Here is a 19,987-nt window from a genome sequence, read left to right as displayed (position 1 = left end):
TTGTTCAGTGTCTGCCTAGCTATACATACTTTGAGTGATTGATTTAAAAAAAAAATCTTTGTCTTGTATAAAGAAATCACATGGAAATCACCATTCATTCCGGTCAGCATCACAATTGCAGTAATACTGAGAATCAATACAGTTCCCCTCTAATCCGCAAGTACATTTTTGAGGATCAGGCAAAGGACCTCCCCAATAAGTTTGTGTTTCGTTGGTTCTTCCAATCCACCAGCTCAGAGGGGCGCCATCTGAAAGACAAAGGTGAGAAATGTTGACATTTGCTTTCTTCCAAAATCATTAAAAAGAATAAAAGGAGAAAGAAAGATTGATTTGATGTAATAATACACTAAACACTATAATTAATGGCATTTCCTCAAGAAAGGTTTTTTTAGAAAAATATTTCAGTACTTAGGCTTAAATGATTGATACATTGTTCTCTGGGTAAAAAGAAACCAGCAGTACCTATTTAATGTAGTCATGATAGTAAAAAATGAATTGAGAGAAGTTCATATATATATAATTTCTTTAAAAATAATTCTGAAACAAGTTGGCATCAAAATATCAACCACCGTAACTAATATGCCCAAGCAAAATTGATTTGAAATTATGAAGTGTCTTTTAAAACATTATGGAATATTATGTAAAGTCACTGATTCATCTCAATATGTTTGTTGTCTAAAAATATATGCGCTGTGTATTAAACATTAGACATGGTATGGCACTCCCTTGTCATGATTTAAGATTTATTTGGATGTATGTATTTTCTCTTCCATTTAATGGCTTGGCTATTTATTTGTCGACTACAGAAATAACGATGAAAGATCTTTATGCCTGAAGCAAATACGATACTCAAAAAAAAAAAAAATTCCTTCAGCAAATGCATCTCTTTCTACAATAAATGTTCAGCTACCAGCTCCTCCTGGAGTTAAGACTAAACATGATGCCAACGAACTAAAGCAAAGAACAGACAGAATGTCTAGGTGGGAATTTTCAGAAAAGGGGGTGAGGCATGTTGGCAATCTGTCTTGGGGGAAAAAAGGGTACAGAGAGGAAAAATTATAGTCATTCGAGAATCAAGGCATGAGAAGCAACATCAAATCCGTCAGCTCCTAAAGGTACTTGATGATTTTTTTCTGTTGACTTTCAAACCTTTAAGTTGTAACCATTAGCCCGACTGAGAATCTGGGATTTCTACTAATTTCTCCCTTGCTTACAAATGCCTATGTACATTTTAACGTACTGTTAGATACGTACTGTTAGATAGCCTCTCTGCTGCTAATGCTGACAGCCTCTCTCCCAGACGAGAGGGGCCCACTTTATGCACTTCATACATGTTATTCCACCCCATCACCACTGCACCCCTGTGAGGCTGGCATTATTGACTCCGTTTCAAAGAAGAGAAAACGAAGATTGAGAGTCATCATTCATCCATTCATCCATTTCATGAATCAAAGACTCGTCTAGCTAAGTTCTGTAGGTACCTAGTAAACGAGAGACCCGAACTTGAACTTAGCTCTCTCCCCACCGGTAAATCCTATGCTTTTTGCACTACAGCTGTCGATCCTCATCTGCAGATAGGATTGAGGTTTCAGGGGGAGATGAGATTTGAGCAAGATGGGATTGGAGGGGTGAAAGGCTGAATGGGAACATTCTGAAAAAGAGGAAAAGGAGGAGGGGTAGAACTCAGGCATAGGGGAGAAATTAATCCAGTTGCATTAAGTGGATGGAGAGTAAATAGAAGAGATGCATAATTAAAAGTGAAAGGTTCAAATGTTAGACGAACCATTCAACATGTCTGTGGATAATCCATATGACATATGATGTTCCTATAAGACGCACATTTCTTTTAAAATTCTTGTCATTCTATCTGGAATGCCAACCCCTCTCAGGACAACAAGCAGGAGTGAATATTAACAAAGTGGCTTGGTAGTGCAGATATCTTAGGATCTTCTCTAATGTGTAAAGAAAAATACACCTGAATGTCACTGCTAGAAGAAAGTGTGCTGGGGAATGAGAGCAAGGTTGCATAGGCAGGGTAGATCCGGAATACGCGGTTCTGGGACCCAGGCAGAAGAGTCTGCATTGGACAGACAAGCAGCAGAAAGGCAATAGAACTTCTTAAATAGAATAATGCTGTGATGGAAGCAGTGTTTCTCAAAGGTTAGTTTTCTTCCTAAATTTTAACATTTCGGATTTTCTGTTGGATGGTTAGGAGACATAAAGAGATGGCAAGCTGGGAAGACAGTTGGAAAGCTCTTGCTGCAACTCCTAGAATCAGGTCACGAACGCCCATTTAAGGCAGAATTGGTGGGGCCTGTGATACTCTGGCATAATGAAATGTTCTAAAGGGAGAAAACATAAAACCATCACACTCCAGAAGCAGACTGGTTAATTAATAGCAGAATAAAAGAAAGAGTTAAGACGGTTTTCTGATTCCTATTTGAGGTGCTAAGCCAAGTGCGTTTCTAGAAGAATTTTCTAATTTTCAGTTATACCCGGAGGTTGTCAACCATCCATGAAAAAGAGTCAAACGGAATAGTTACTTTCAAAACACAAAGTCATATGTTTATTGGCTCTTTTCCATGATAAAATAAACCTTCTGTGTCACTCGCCCTGTATAAGAGATAAACGCTGTGCATTCGCCGAGTATCAAAAGAAAGCCTTTGCTGTGCCCCACCAGGGCCAGGAAGACAGTTTAAAAGGAATCAAGGCTTTGAGTAAAGCTCCATGTAAATTCACCTTGTTCTTTTCTTCAGGCAAAAGCATCCCTGTGACTTCCAGACTGTGACATGTTTGCTAAGTACACAAGGATCATATACCCTCAGTGGCTACATGCCAGCACCTCGGCAGAATTAAAACCTCAGGAGCTGGCTGAGTGCTCTATGTGACGTGTGCAGTGTGACAGGTGCCCCAGTTTACTTACCTTGCTTATTGCCAAGCCGTGACCTCTTGCAGTAGTAAGTAAACTCCTGTTCACAGTGCTCCGCACGGTTAATAGTGGCCTGGAGTTGCTCCATGCTGGCCACGTACTGGAAAAACCCAGCATATGGGTTCTCTGGATTAGTATTTCTGACTCTTGTTAAGTCGGAGCCATTGTGTTGTATGATGGTCCATGCAGTTTCTTGTATGCAGAAATGGGGGAAGAAAGAGAGGAGACCATCACTAGTCTGCAAAAGTTAAAATAAATAAAGAAAATCAAAATCACCTTTTATCTGAGTCAAATTTTTCTATTCATCAAACCTCTCTCGGAGGTAGAATCAGCACAAATGGATTCTTAAAATTTTAAAGTTACAGTAAAGTGGTTCTTTTCCCTGAAATAAATGGTTGCTACTGCCATGCATTTATAGTGATTTCAGTTTACTTTTTCATAAAATTTAACCAGACAATATTTATGATTAAAAAAATTAGGAAACCTAATTATTAAATTTTTGTGATATATTTCATTTCATTGAATCTGCTATTCTTTTTAAAGATGCATCATTATGTTATTTTTCTCCAAGAAAGAAAAAAATGCTGTCTATTATAATTGTAAAACATGATTATTGACACACCCAGAATTTAGAGATGTTACATTATGAAAAAAATGTGCGTTTTAGAATTAGTGAAAAATTTTATATTACATAATAGAGGCAATGACTTTTTTACTCTTAGAAATTATCTGTGTAACCAGGAAAAAGTCAAAATATTACAGCCAGTACATGTTTCTATTTAGTTAATATTTAATTATAAATATACATATATTTCTTTTTAAATCAAATATGAAATACTCATTTTGGTATCATGTGATCTATATAGCTAGGAAGTTACCCTTTTGAATTGAACACATCTGACACAGCATCAGCAACTCAACTAACACGAAAATAAAATATCTTTGAGTATCTACTGGAGCTATCACTATTGGTACTTGAGCGTCTGTAAGCATTTCCATCATACTGATTATCGAAATTACTTAGATGAAATAAAAATCTCACGATGTTTATAACAGAAGATAGGCAGAGTGTATCTGTCCTTTGACTTCCCCACCAATAGTCTTTATACTATACGTACTGTGATATATGCAGGCACAAGAACAGATTAATCAAAAGGCCTTTGATTTAATAGGCAAGAAACAAATTGGAAGTTGTCAAAACGCCACTACATATGTGCTGTGAAGTCACATAACTCTTTTGTATTACAGAGTAATATTCCAAATTAGAAGAAAACAGTAATAGTTGGTAGAATTTTCCCCCCTCTTTTTAGCTAACACATTCACATGGATCAATGATCAAAACAAGATAAGGAGGTATACTTTGAAAAATTTCAATTCCACCCCTCTCTCCCAGTCATCAGAGGCTGGAAGAGAGAGGCAGGCTGAGGCAGGACCAGCATGACAGCCTTATTGTCTTGCATATGCGGATCATTATTTTTTCTGGGAAACCATAGCTGTTAATTTTATTCCCACCCCCCTCTTGCATTTCAGCTCACCCTTTATCAGTAGGATGCTTTTCTCAAAGAGAACTTGCTCTATAAACCGATGAAATTAACTATGGGTGGCCAGGAGGACTGTGTTGAGGCCACCAGGAGATCTGAGTGGCAGATCTGGTACAGATCTTATGCCCTTAGGAAAGTCAGGTAAAATCTGAGCCTCCTTTTCCAAATTTGAAAAATAAATTGGCAGAACTAGGCAATCTAGTAGGTGTGAAATTCTATAATTTTAGCCAACTCAACCTTGGCATGGGAAGTTTAAAGATATTATTAACCAGGCAAATCTGTCAGCCTTGCCACTGTTGGACTCTGCTTTTACTGTTGAGCAAAACTATTCACCTTCTCTCGTGGTATATCAATGGCATGCACGAGGAAGCTTAACTCTGGCTGAGTAGCTGCCACAGAGCCCGACAATAAACCTGCTTGAAACCTTTGTCTCTTTGCCTTGGGAATCACACCGAGAGAGACTTCCCTATAGTGCAGCATCCCCTGGGTCACAACTAACACATGATCCTAAAGGTTTTTGCAGGTGTGATGACAGAGTCAAGGCCACAGTGCATGGCAGTCCTTAAAGGGCAGCTCACATAATTACGGAGATTTTGGAATTCTAAACTATTTCAATGCTATGATAGTTTCTGTAAGTGATTTTATTCTCTAATAAAAAGCACTACAAGGTATGACATTAAACAGATGCCACACTTATCAAACCATCTAGGTTTCCAGGGCAAAGCAGACACAATGAACTCATCACAACAGATTGTGAGCAATGGAAATGGTGTCTCAGCAGCCAGGTTCCAAATCTCATGTGCCTGGTTAATCGGGAAATCTCCGAAAATTCTCGGTTTAGAGCCTCTAACTGTTCTTTCAGATATGATTGTGTTATCTGGGGTTTCTACAAACACCTATTTAGAAATAAGAACCAAAAAAAACCAGATACTTCATCACAATTTGTAATTTGACATTTTGTTATTTATTTTATTGCAGGCCAGTCTTTAAGCCCACTAGTCCGTAAGCTCTATGAGAACAGTAGAATAGTTTCTGATCTGCTAACCACAGATTTCCAGCACACAGCACATGGGCTTGGTACGACAACAGGCAGAAGAAGATATTTGTTGAAGAAAGGAGGGAATAAACAAATAAACGAATGAATAAAAATAATACATTGTCTAGATTAAAGCACAACCTTCCAGGTTACCTGATTCTGATTCTGTGGTGGCTCTGAAACTTTCACTGATTGCCTTTGAGCTGTTTTATTATAACTCTGGAAATTGTGGATACTTAATAGGATTGAAAAATAATGTTAAGTCTGAAACTGTGAATGGTCTGAGATGTTACCTTACTTGCAAGCTATCTTGCCACATAGACAGATTGTATCTATGTATCTATCTATCTATCCATCTACCCATATGTCTATCTATAATAACAGACACAGGGACCATTTACTGGCAGAGAATCTTCACACCCCAATTTTCCATGTGCTGATGTAGTGAATGTTAGAAGTACCTGTGCATGCTGGAGTTCCTTAAAATTATGAGGCTTGGACTTACAGAGAGTAGCTAGCACATTCTCTCTTCCTCCTCTCCATTGGGTGAGAGAGAGATTTTGGCTCTGCAATGTCACAAATTTTCTTTAGAGGAGAGAAAGTACGAGTCCTTAGGTTTTTATTACTCTTCGAAAGCAAGCAAATGCATCTGGAGGAGATAAGCCTTTAAATCTCTTCTGAGCAATTCACTGTCTCTAACCTCCAAGACCTATTTAATCATTCTTTAGCCTAGGTTGCCAGATTTGTTTTTTCTTTGCTTAGAAAGAAACGCATTGTTTTCTTACAAAAAAATAATTCTTGTCTATGGACAAGCAACTTCTAACTGGTAGGGGTGCTATTGATTTCCCTCCTGCACTGTAGAAGAAGCCAGTGTTGCCTCCATACGCACAGTTATTTCAGTGCTCCTGATGTGTAGATACGTTTGTTCTTGGGATTCCCCTTTGAACTGGTTGTAACAGCTTACCAATTTCTTCATTAATAATGTATTACACACAATCTATAAAATGTGTTTTTTAGCTTTTATTGTTCTATCTGCATGAGAGTCACGGTTTATCTTTGCTGAGAATTATCTCTTACTAAACACAAAGAGAGCTGTAGTGTAAAGAGACAGGGAAATGAGTAAGAAGAGGTGGCTGAAATAGGCAGAAACATCTGCAAAGTTTAAAAACATTGGATGGTAGTTTAGCCTACCAGCGTCTCTCCCTGAAGACATTTGTAATAATATGAATTGTAAATAAAGCAACTGAGTAATTAAGAATTTGATTTACCTTAGGCTGGCTGCTGGTTTTTAGTGTGATAACAGTGTAAAGAAAAAAAAACATGCTGTTTAAGCAAGGCAGTTGCAAAGCTCGTGTTGCTTCCTGCTTGATAGCTGAGGGTTGGAAGTGCTGTGTTAATGAAAGCAGGAGAGATGAAAGGGGAGACAGAATTCTGCAGCAGAACTTGATGCAAACAAGGCTGCATTTGGACAGTAACAGTTAGTTATTAACCCTCATAGCTATTAGGAAGGGCTTTATTATTGAAATCGCTAAAATAAATATAATTATGCTATTAGAAGTCTCATGCTCTCCAGCCTTCTGGAATGGTCTAAGAAGCACCTATCTCAGAATTACATCATGTGCTTGTTAATAATGCAGGGATCCAAACCTTGGTCTCTAAAGTTATTGAGTCAAGGAAGGAGTCTTGGTAATGGGGTAGTTAGAAGGGGTGCATTTAATTCATAGCGTTTCATTTATAGAAAAGTTTGAAGGCCACTGCTATGGAGCTCATCAATTTCTCCCCTCTGCAATAATCGTCCTTACAATGCAATGTATGATAATGAGAAAATTCCTGAACGTGAAACTATTTCATTATAGAAAAAGCAATAAATTTAGTGTGGAAGAAAACAGCCCCTATACATCTCAAAGGGACAGCCACTGGGATTCATCTTCTCTTGACTAATTATTTTTATATTATATTTAGAATAATGTGTTTACAAAGAAATTTCAGTTGTTAACATGGGTTAGGAGATTATCCATCCAATATCAAGATTTTTTTGTTGGTATCTTTTAGCTTGTAATTCTTAGAGGTGTTTTAATACATGAGAAATAATTTGACACATTCTACACTAACCATTAGATTTTTTAAGATACATATTTGCAAGTTACTAATTCAACATTTTGTCTTGTTTCTACAATTGAAATATCTGACTGGTATAACTAGAAGGTATGTCATTGCTTACAAGCAATGGGACATTGATAGAAGATAACCTGTCTAGTGGAAAAACATTCCGGCTGTGAGAAAAGAGACCATGGTTTTAGCGTTGATCTATCCCTGCCGATATTTTTAAGCCTGCTACACTTAACCTCCCTGAGTCTCGGTTTCTTCATTTGTAAAACCAGATGAATAAGGAGAGTTTCAAGTTGTAACACGTATTTCTCACTGGGGTTGTTATACTCTGGGGCTGTCACTTCTGTTCGAACATGTTGCAATAGTCTAGAGCTTCTGGAAACACTCAGCTATCTCTGGTCTGTGTCTCTGCCCTCAGTATCTCATTATTCATGTGGCTTTAAATCTTCTGAATGTCCTCTTTTTCATCAATACTTTTAGATAATCTTATTAAAGCACCTTTAGCTTCTGAATGTTTCCAGTGACTCCAGCCTTATTTTATTTATTTATTTATTTATTTTATTTATAACTAGATATTCAGGGATCCAGTCTTTTTGTGTGTGTTTTCTCCCCCCTTTGGAATCTAGGAGCCAGTTGACCTCATCTCACAACCTTAGTTCCTAAAATACGGAATTTGTTCTCTCTCTCTCTCCCCCGCCCCCGGCCATATATGTGTCTCTCTCTGTGTGTATGATGTTCAATACATAATCAATGTGATGATCAGCACATTCCCTATATCTATACACACACACATATGCTTCAGTTCACTGAGAGATGTGACTACAACTTTTTTCCCAAAGAATTTGTTTATCAAAGCTATATCTGTCACAGTAAGGTACATTAAGTTGTGATGCAGTAAAAAATGTAAATGTTGATATAACAGAAATAAAATAATGCATTCAATAAAATGAAATTGATAATTTTACTATCATTTAGATAAAAATACATATGGCCTATATATTACTGAATAATTATTCATAATAAACATAAGATACAGATAGATATATAGTTGACACTCATTCTACTTTTGAAACCATCCTTTACAAATTAAGAAAGGGGTACAAGGTGAGAACTGGGGTAAGGACCCCAAAACTCTGTGAAGGCACAGGACCAGCTAAAAATAATGATAATAATTAGTCACTGTTCCCTTGTTTGCTTCTTTGTAATTACTAGTCTGGAGTCACATAGCTGACGGTCATAAGGATTCTTAACTTTCACCTTCTGAAACCTAAAGGCAATTTCTGAGATATCTTCCAGGCCCTGCATTCCAGGAGATTGGCTGACCCACCCAGACCAGCCACCCATACTAATAAACTGACTCAACTGGAATTGTGACCCCAGGAACTAAAGCGTGATTTCTAAACCCCTATAATTTTGCTCCAAACCTAGCCAATTAGCAAACCTAATTGGCTAATCCTTTCCCCACCAAACCATCCTTATAAACCCTGCCTCCCAAATTCTCGGGAGGTGGCTTTGAGAAATTCCTCCCATCTCCCTGCTTAGAGCTATATGGTATTAAACTCTTTCTCTGCTGTAACACCTGCTGTCTCAGTGTATTGGCTTCCTCTTGGGCAGTGGGCGATGAACCTTGTTGGGCGGTAACACTTTCAGATCCTCTTATTTGTGAATTTGCCTACTTGCTAAAATTTATTTGTAACCTCAATGCTTTTGCAGTCATTTGTGGACATGTACAGAGCAGCAAAAATTTGGGTTGCCTAACATCCACATACCCAGTTACAGCTGAAAGAGGGGACACTGTCTCCTTGTTTCAGCTCTCATGCTGTAAATATGTCCTATTTGTGGTCTATAAAGTGTCACATATTTTGCATTTTTTGTGTATTCCTTGGTAATTTTGCTGTCTAAAACAGCAACCTGGCATAGTGCTGAAGTGTTGTCTAGTGTTCCTAAGTGCAGAAGGCTGCATGCAATGTGCTTTATAAAGGAAACACAAGTATTAAATAAGCTTTGTTCAAGCATGAGTTACACTGCTGATGGCCATGAATTCAATGTTAATGAATCAATAATATGTATTAAATAAGGTGTCTTTAATCTGAAACACACATAAAACAAGATTATGTATTGATCAGTTGGTGAGAATGTTGCGACTAGAGGCTTGCAGGAAACTAATCTTACTGTATTTCCCCCTTGGAGCGATGGTTCAGTATTTGCTAATCCAGTGTTCCTGGTTACTTTATAGAACAAAACTACCGCAAATAATGTGCGTGTGTGTATGTCTTAAAGCTTCAAAAACTAGAGATATTTATCAACTTAGAGATATCTAATTATCAGAATCAAAACTTTATATTACATGAGTATGTGAAGAGCTCAGGATGTGTCTGTGGGAACACGGAATTCACAGGTTTGCAGCTGTAGATTATTAAATAAATCTCATTCACAATCCAACCTGTCCAAACTGGAACAATAAAAATATACACATTTTGACACTTGAATTAATATCTTACAGTTGTAAAATTTTCTTTTTTTCTCTGTGAAGTCTGTGAGGTTCACATTTATGTTTAATTCTCACATGACCAGAGCAGACTGTGCATACTCAATTCCAAACCTGGGTACACATAAGAAACATTTGGGGAAATTGTTTAGGATATTGGTTCCATTGCCGCACCTCCACCCCTGAGTTAGAACCTCTTGGGGTGCTGTCTGGGAATCTGTATTGTGCCGACTCGGGAGCTTTGTTAAGACAAGCGTGTGTGAACCATCATTTATTTTAGGTTGCTTTGGTGTATGGGGCAATGTCCTCAAGGGTTATGAGAACCAATGGAAGCCACCCAGTTGTGCTATATAAAATATCTGCAAAGACACCTTCTATAGTAATTTCCCTCAAAAAATGAGTTGCCCCAACTTTACCACCACCTGCAGTTTTTTGAACTACACATTAGTATAAAGGAACTGTTGTGCCCATATTGAAATGCCTCCTCAGTATCTAGTCTGGACGTGTAACAGACATCTCAAGCCCAAAATGTTTATGACAGAGCTTCTGATCTTTCCGCTCAAACCTTTCCTGGATCACATCTCAAATAACAGCAGTTCCAGCACTCCATTGCCCAAGCCAAAAACTATGGTTGTTATTTTTGGTCCCTTTTGTTTTTTCACACCTCATATTCAATGAACAAATATAACCTCTTTCCCCCATCTACATTGCTATTATCTGGTGCAAGAAGCCACCAGATCAGCTCATTCTTGGTCTCTTAACAGGTTTCTTAACACCTATCATATACAGCTGTGGTCCCCAATCCCTGGACTGTGGCCTGGTACCAGTCCGTGGCCTGTTAGGAACCAGGCCACTCAGCAGGAAGTGAGCAGAGGGTGAGTGAGTGAAGCTTCATCCATATTTACAGTCACTCCCCATCGCCAGCATCATTGCCTGAGCTCCGCCTCCCATCAGATCAGCTGGGCATTAGATTCTCATAGGAGTGGGAACCCTGCTGTAAACTCTGCATGTGAGGGATCCAGGTTGAGTGCTCCTTATGAGAATCTAATGCCTGATGATCTGAGGCGGAGCTGGGGCAATGATGCTAGTGCTGGGGAGTGGTTGCAAATGCAGATTATCATTAGCAGAGAGGTTTAACTGCACAGGAGACCATAATAAATCAACTGCTTGCAGACTCATATCAAAACCCTATCAGTGAGTGGCAAGTGAAAATGTAATAATAATAGAAATAAAATGCACAATAAATGTAATGTGCTTGAATCATCCCGAAACCATCCCCCCACCCAGTCCGTGGAAAAATTGTCTTCCATGAAACCAGTCCAGGGTGCCAAAAACGTTGGGGACCACTGATATACAGTATGTACAGTATCCTAATTCCTTTCCACCCCTGCTCCCACATAGGCATTTTCCAACCCAAGAGCAATTGTGATCTAATTAAGGAAAGTCAGATTTCATCCCACCATTGCTTAAAACTCCCCAATGTCTTCTCATCTCATTCAGAGTAAAACCAAAGGAGCTTACAACATTGTTGTAAGACCCCCATAATTCTTCCCCTGTCCCCCCACACTAGATGCTTTCCCCTCTTACTGCTCACCACACTCCAGCTACCTGGATTTGTTGCTGGTTTCTGAACACACCTGGAAAAATCATCTGTCTCAAAACTTAGCACTTGCTTTCCTCTGCTGGGAAGATTATGTCCCCAGATATTCACTACTTGATTTTAAGTAGCATATCTTCCTCTGCAACAACTCCTGCCTCAATTTAATATTGCCATTTTCCTTTTGTTTTTCTCCATAAAACTTTGACTTCCTAACACAGCACTATTTGATGTAACTTTCTGCAATGATGGAAAGTTTCCACACCTGTGATGATCAATACACTCCCTCCTAGCTACAGGAGCCTATTGAACAGTTACAATGTGGCCAGGGAGACAGTCAACAGAAGAAGTCAACATTTAGTTTAATCTTATTTTAATTAAATTATTTAAATTTGTTTGAATTTTTAAAATGTGCTTAAAGTCATTTGATTTTATAATTAATTTTAATTAAATTAGAATCTAAATAGGCACTTGTTGCTAGTGGCTACCACATTGGACAGCACAGTTCATCCAGAATCCATTTTCTTTGTGTGTTTGATGAGTAAGGGATCAATATTCCTTTTTACTGACATTTATGTACAATTTCCACTAGCAGCACCGGTTGAGAAGACCATCTTTCCTTCACTACTCATCAATACCACCTTGGCAATAAATCAGTTATACACATATGAGTGTGTCTGTTTATAGAATCTCTATTTTGATTTATTGGTCTATTTGTTTATCTCTGTGCCAACTACATACTGTTTTAATTAGCCTATGAGCATAACGTCTATATTTGTTGGAGCTGAGTCCTTCAATTTGTTCTTCAAGATTGACTTGGTTCTTCTTGTCCCTTCATATTTGTTCGTAAGTTTTAGAATCTGCTGGCCTGTTTTTAACCCTCCCAAAAATCACACCAATTTACAAACAAACACCCTGCTGAAATCTTAATTTAGGTTTGCACTGAATCGATATCTAGTTTGCGAGAATTAAAAATATGCAATATTAAATCTTCTAATCAATGAACATTCTACATTCCTCCATTTATTTAGGATTTTAGTTTATCTAAAGAGCATTTCATACTTATTTGTGTAGAAGCCTTACATATCTTTCATTAGATTTATTACCGTGTGTTTGAGATTTTCGATGCTATAGAAAATACAATCTTTTAAAAAGCCATGTTCTAATTCTTATTGCTGATATTCAGAAGTAAAATTAATTTTCTACTGATTTGATATACAGCGATAATACTAAATTTTAATTGTTTATCTGTAGATTTTTTAGAATATTCTTAATATATAACCTAGTCATCTACAAATAAGGACAATCTTAGATTATTTTTCCCCCAATACTTAATTTTTCATTTCTGTCTCTTGCTTTATGGCACTGACTAGGATCTCTAATACAATGATGAACAGAGTGATATTAACGCTAGTAACAGATGAAAAGCTTTCACTATTGCACTATAAACTGCGATATATGCTATAGGCTGTTTCGTGGCTACTCTTTATCAAATTAAGGAAATTTCCTTCTATTAGTAATTTATTGAGTTTTCTTTTTCATCATGAATGAATGTCAAATTTAATCAAATACATTTTCCATGACTATTAATTTCTATGTAAATTTATATAAGTAAAGAATTCAAGAATAAATAAACTTTATATTTACAGACATTTTAAAAAAGTAAATATTGTTTAAAGCTTTCACATCTATCAATTTTCTCTGAGAAGTAAAATCTATCCTTTGTGTTTTGGGACAGGATAGGAAACATTATTAGATGTTTTACACAGACACGACATGAATAAAAAGTAACATCTGAAATCATTAGCATTTACTTTTTTTTAGGATTTATGTTTAATTCTCCTACTGAACAATACATTTTTTTTTGCATAAAATCAAAATGTTTATTGAGATTTATGGAATCAATTCATGGGATTTAGGTAAGAGTCACTATGGCTTTCTTTAAATGAGATTTTAAAAATGCGTTAGGTAAATGTTCTGAAATTTTTTTTTATTTCAGCGTATTATAGGGGTACAGATGTTTAGGTTACGTATGTTGCCCTTGCCCGCCCCCCCGCAAGTCCGAGTTTCAAATATGTCCATCCTTCAGGTGGTGCACATTGCACTCTTTGTGTATGTATATACCCGTCTAACCAAGTTGCAAATTAGGCCAACTTTCTACTTATTTCATTTTAATTTTGTGTATTTAAAGCATTCATGCAAAGTTAACTACTAAGTAAAAGTTGATTAACTTACCGGTCATATTGCAATATAGAAGAAATGGTCCCAGGGGACCACTTCCATCTGAATCTATATAGTAAAACCCTGAAGTATTTCCTCTGTGCTTATAGGCTTCACATGACTGCTCATAGATAGCTGTAAAAAAAAAAAAGGGATCATCACTAATGAAATAGTATGAAATTAATCTCTTAACTTTTAATTTGGACACAAAATACTCCAAGTCTTGAAATTTAATATGTACATTACTGAGCAGGAGAAAGGGCAAAACTTACTTAAAACAAAATTCATTCTTTTTAAAAAATTAATATGGATGAAAGTGATTCTATAGAAAAAAATGAAGAATGAGGCTGTATTATGACTTTTTTATTGCTAAAGGAAAATAAAATTGCTTGGTCAAAACGAAAATTTAGCTTATTTTTACATTATGAAGAACAAAGAAAGAGAAGGTAGGTGTTTAAATATTAGGACCCTTATAATTATAATGTGATAACTTATCTTGTGACACCCATTTGGAATGTCTAATTCTAGTATCACCTTGTAGTAACCTAACATATGAAGCACAATAGAGTAACCTCTTTAAATAATCTGCTGTTATCCAATAATTATGCAAGAGAAACATTTTAAATAATGTTGTAACTGTACTCCTTTTTCACAGAAAATTAACTATAGATAAAATATTTTTTCATAAAACAAATATGATTCACAAACCTTCTCATCAATTATTTTTAAAGTAATTTACAAAAGAAACTTTCTCTAACGCTCTGTAATGAGAATTCAAGATAATTAAAATTCAAAGCAGAAAAAAATATTTATATGAAATATGCCCTCAGGGAGTCTCAATGTGTTTTGATCCGTAATTGGATGTTTTCATTATACAATTATACATTTGCCATGTACAAGGTTTGATATTAACACCTGTATATAATGCACAGCTCTCACTGAACACTTGGCCAAATATACTGATGACTTTCATTAAGCCTTTTATACTATGAAATGAGAAATAAACCATCTCCTGAATATTCTTCCCTAAATCTATTTTAATTTTGAAGATTATGTTAATGAGAGTTTAGACAACATGAAATAATGTGGCTCCTTTGTTCAATGTTACAAAATTTCAAGTAATCATATAAATTTACTTCTCCACTTTTCCACAGTCTGATGGTTTTATTTTGTTTCTATTATACACTGCATAGATGGAAATGTAAGCATGGATTGTTTTCCAGTCACACTTGCATTTCGTGCATTGAAGGGGGCATGTAAAAATGGTTACTTTATACATTTCTCTATGTTTATACACGTATCCATAAATGCCTTGAAAGAGCTTTGCAGGATATACACACAACTTTGTGATGGGTATTGGTAGTGGAAAAAACATAAGATTGGATGCGGATAATGGAAGGACTTCTGCTTTATGTGTATTGCTTGAATTTTTATAACATGACTGTTTAATGTATTATTTCCTAATAAAACCCTTTAAAAGACCTCATCTCCACCCCTCCAACATAACCAGGTCTACCATTCTGGCCCCATTTCTCAGAATGGTTATGGATAAAAAACCTTCAGCTCCATTTGGACTGCGTGCTCAAGAACCTAATAAATTAACGCAATTATTGGATCATAGTGCAAGCCCCAGATGAAAATAACTTAATTTATTATCTAATTTTTTTCCTCAGAGTTGTTTGGTTTATATTTAGATTCATTCATTGATAACAATTAAAAAATGAATAGTCAATTAAACATATTTAACAGCTTTCTGTTTTGAGTTACTTACTACGATAGGGAAGATGGAGGGTATAAAAATTTAAAACGTAAGGCCCCTCCACTAGCTGGGTGAGCCGGGTCAAGTAACTTGGCCTCTGGTTACTTGCGAGGTGTGGCTTTATTACCAGCCAACATTCTTTATAAAATCTTATGAGGCACTTCAATATATACAACTGACGTCCAGGAATGACTCTAGCTATAGTGGTGGATGTAGAAAGTTCTCCTGATTATGCCCTCTCTCCATCCCTGAATCAGGGATTCTGGGGGCCCTCTGTGGAGTCCCCAGGGCTGGGAGCCCAGGAATCCAATCTCAACTCTGGCAGGAGTACAAAACAGTGAACAGTGTCACAGACGAAGGGACGTGAGCAAATGACTTTGCACCTAACACCATTGCCTTAAATCAAGGCTACGGGAGATGTTCAGTAGTAGGTGTTCAGTTGCTCAGAAATGTCAGTAATAATATGCAAAAAATGGGAAAGGAAAAAAAACAGGCAATTTAGTCTTCCTGTTACATGCATGAAACAATTGGACAACTAAATGGCATGAGCCTCACAATACATGCAAGTATTTTACGAGAAAAAAAATGCAAAACTTATGACACAGGGAAAGGGAATTGGTTGTGATCCTAGGCTCTGGAACATGACTTCATGTGCCCACATCCTCACTCTGCCTCAACTATTTTAAGTAGCCTTGGACAAGTTGATTAGTATCTCTCTAATACTTCTTAAGTAAATTAAGAATGATAATAGTATCCACCTAATAGGGTGATCATCACAGTTAAATGAGTTAGGACGTATAAAATACTAGATCAGTACCTGGCATTTAGAAAGTAATCAAGAAAATTTACTATTCCGATTAATATAATCATTATCTACCACCCTTATCCTCATCACCTTCATTTAACAGGGTTGCACCAGAATGTACAGATTGTTGAGCGCTGTAGGCTGGACCTTTGTGTCTTCTCCCCACCAGATTTGTATGTTGAAACCTAACCCCCAGTGTGTTGGTATTTGGAGGCGGGGCCTTTGGGAAGTGATTAGGCCATGAGAGTGGAGCCCTCATGAATGGAATTAATGCCCTTATAAGAGAGGCCCCAGAGAAATCCCTCCCCACTTCCACTTCTGAGCACACAGGGAGAAGATAGAAGCCTATGAACCAGGAAGTAGGCCCTCATTGAATCTTCCAGTACCTTGTTCTTGAATTTCCCAGCCTCCAGAACTGTGAGAAATAAATTTCCATGGCTTATAAGCCACTCAATTTATGGCATTCTATTATAGCTGCCCAACTAGACTAAGACATCTAGTCTCTATTTGACATCTGAATCTTCGTAACCCAAGCCACCCCACCCAGTCTACCCAGGGCTATTTCTGAGAATCTCTTTGTTTAATTGTATAAACAGTAAGAATTTGGTAATGGATCCTGTTTCCATGCATACCATGCCTTCTAGAAAGTTTAGAGTTAAAATGCTGGCCCAATTCAAGTAACAGAATGAGATTATCACACATTCTGCATTTTATTTTATATTTTATCCTCAGCTACCTTCATTTTCTGTCGATGTTTTCCCTCTGCCTGCTATCCTACTCTTTTCTCTCCTGTTTTGTGTTGTGTATTTCTATATGCTACCTTGACTTTATGAAATGAAGTGTGGATTAACAACTGGCTGCTAAGTTTGCACATACACAGATGGATATACACACAACAGCGGGAAAGGAAATGGAATGAAGAATTCATCACAGGGCAAGAAAAAGCAAGTGCGACAGGCTTACAGTTATGGCAAGTAGCTCCCCGGTAACCAGTGTTGGTGCAGTTACAGTGAAAGGTGCTCCAGGACTGAGAGCATTCACCACCGTGCTCACAATAGTTGGGCAAACACCTAAAAGAAGGCGTAGATACGATCAACATTCTCATTTTTTGATATCATAAATTATTGATCATTGATACATGCTCATGTGAAAGAAAGATATCAACCCATAACATAAAGAGTAAATTTAACATGACTCATGATTCTTTAGCTGTTAAGGTACTTTAGACACAGAACAAAACCTTGGATCAATAAATTCATCAGATTTCAGCCAACTGTCAGGAAATGGTGACTGCTTAATTTTCAACATGTCTCACTGTACAGAGCCCTTTATTCTCCCTAAGTGACAGAACATGAATTCACTATGTTGTCAGGAATATCAACAGCTTACACGAAATAATATTTCATCACATTGAACATTTAAAGGAAGAAGGGATAAAGAAAAGGAAGGAAAGAAAGAAGTAGGAGGCAGGAACGTGTTTATTCACTTGGTGTATACATCCAGGAATGAGAAGGGATATACAGAATAGACTCATGAATTTCAAGCAGTGTGTTGGCGGGGGTACTTTAGAGTGCTGAATTGAACCCACAGGAGCTCCCTGGATATCTAAAATTTTCAAGAGAACTATAAGGCATACTCAACATCCGTCAGACATTGCATGACTTACTAACTCGAAGTAATTCAGTTTCAACATTAGATCATAATACATTCCTTTTAATCACATCCTATTTTTGCAAAGCTGGATTTTCAGTAATTGATTTTTTAATCAATATCGGACAAAAAATGAGCATGATGGAGTCTGATCTTACTCCAAGCTTTGAAAAAAATTATGCAGTGTCCAACAGGTACACATGTCCAATTACTAAGTAATTGTGTTTAATTAAAAATAAAATTAAAGTTTTTTTCAAATTATGCATATTGCTTTTTTTCAAAGGGTTACTCCTTGGTTAGGACATAATTAAGTTGTTTGGTCCTAAGCCACTTTTTAAATCAAAGTGTTAGGGATATCTTTTGGCTTCAGGGCACAGTGAAAAATTACTGAGACACATAGGGCACCATGAATGAAAACGTTCAGGAACTTCTAGTATTGATTCAAATAGCCCTGATCAGATTATTGATGGCTTTTAGAATTTAGAATGAAAGATACATTGAGACAAAGGCTTTAAATGCCCTGATTCATCCCAGATTAAAAAATAAATAAACTACAAAACCTGCAAAGAATATATTCATCATGGGGTTTCTTCCACCGCCTTTATTAAAACTAAGGATAGGAACTTCATGTTTTGCTCATAGGATTTTTCCAACTGAAAACAATGTTATGAAAATTTTCTGATTACAAGGACTAAAATGGCTTTAACATTCCCCTCAGCTTGACTAAAGTTTAGATAGGTTTCTTAAGGACCTAGACTTCCTTTTTCTGACAGCATAAACTTTAGAAAACCTTCAATGATTAATTCTTTCTTTGCCCCTTTGAGATGTAAAAGTTCTGCCAGACTCTGGCCAGTTTTACAACCCAGGAATGTCTATCTGAAGGACCTGGAAGACATTCCTTTGAAATTTAATCATTAAGAAGGATAGGACCCCTGTCTCCCAGTCTCCCTGGGAGGGTAGGAGCCTAACTTCCCTAGGCACCAATTAGCAAACACAAATGCCCTAATCACTCTGACATTGTTAGTTACCAGGAAATAAATACTTATTAAGTTGTTTGGACTTAAATCACTTTTGAAATCAAAGTGTCAGATTTCTTTTGGCTTAGAGGCATTGTAAAAAAAATTACTGAGACAGGTAGAACTCCATGGACAAACAAGTTTAGGAATTTCTGATAAAGACTCAAATAGCCCTGATCAGCTTATCAGGGCTACTGTATGAAAGATACATTGAGATAAAAGCTTTAAATGCCCTCATTCATTCCAGATTAAAAGATAAACTACAAAACCTGCCAAGAATATATTCATAAGGGGGTTTCTGCAGAGGAAGGATGGGAGCTTCATATTGTGCTTATAGGATTTTTCCCATTTTAACTGAAAATGATATAGATTTTTCCTGATTATAAAAAATAGATATCCACTGTACTGAAATCAGAGAATCCAGGAAGCAATACAAAAGAAATGTCATTTACAATCTCATTCTATAGAAATTACCAAAAGAAACATATAATAGATACATATGTATTCATAAGTAGAATCATAAAGAAATGCTACTTTACGACCACCTTTTCAAGGGTTCAAAAATTAATAATGGGCATGTCTCCATGTCCATTAAGGTTATATGTATTTTAGCATTTTTAAAGATTCACAGGAATCTGTTTAATGAATGTATTTAATTTTTTAAGCATTTCAAATCATTGGCAATCCAAAAAAGAGATTTTAAAATATTAAAATAATAACAATCCTAGTTGGTAATCTTACATTTAATGGATGTATTTAATTTTTTAAGCATTTCAAATCATTGGCAATCCAAAAAAGAGATTTTAAAATATTAAAATAATAACAATCCTAGTTGGT

The 19,987-nt window shown here is 36.6% G+C and overlaps 1 protein-coding gene across 1 annotated transcript in view; it reads right to left on the bottom strand.

The window, feature by feature from the left end:
- The window catches only part of CNTNAP4 (contactin associated protein-like 4), a 302,601-nt gene that overhangs the window by 68,777 nt on the left and 213,837 nt on the right, over positions 1-19,987 (bottom strand). The window contains exons 11-14 of the mRNA XM_012641517.1: positions 17,448-17,554; positions 13,936-14,055; positions 2,924-3,121; positions 92-248 (exon numbers count right to left, since the gene is read on the bottom strand). Coding sequence (XP_012496971.1) covers positions 92-248; positions 2,924-3,121; positions 13,936-14,055; positions 17,448-17,554 — 582 coding nt within the window. The remainder of the gene's footprint in view (positions 1-91; positions 249-2,923; positions 3,122-13,935; positions 14,056-17,447; positions 17,555-19,987) is intronic.

The sequence above is a fragment of the Propithecus coquereli genome, unplaced genomic scaffold, assembly GCF_000956105.1.
Source record: "Propithecus coquereli isolate 6110/MARCELLA unplaced genomic scaffold, Pcoq_1.0 Scaffold165, whole genome shotgun sequence".
Taxonomy (NCBI): domain Eukaryota; kingdom Metazoa; phylum Chordata; class Mammalia; order Primates; family Indriidae; genus Propithecus; species Propithecus coquereli.
This window is presented reverse-complemented; position numbering and strand designations above follow the sequence as displayed.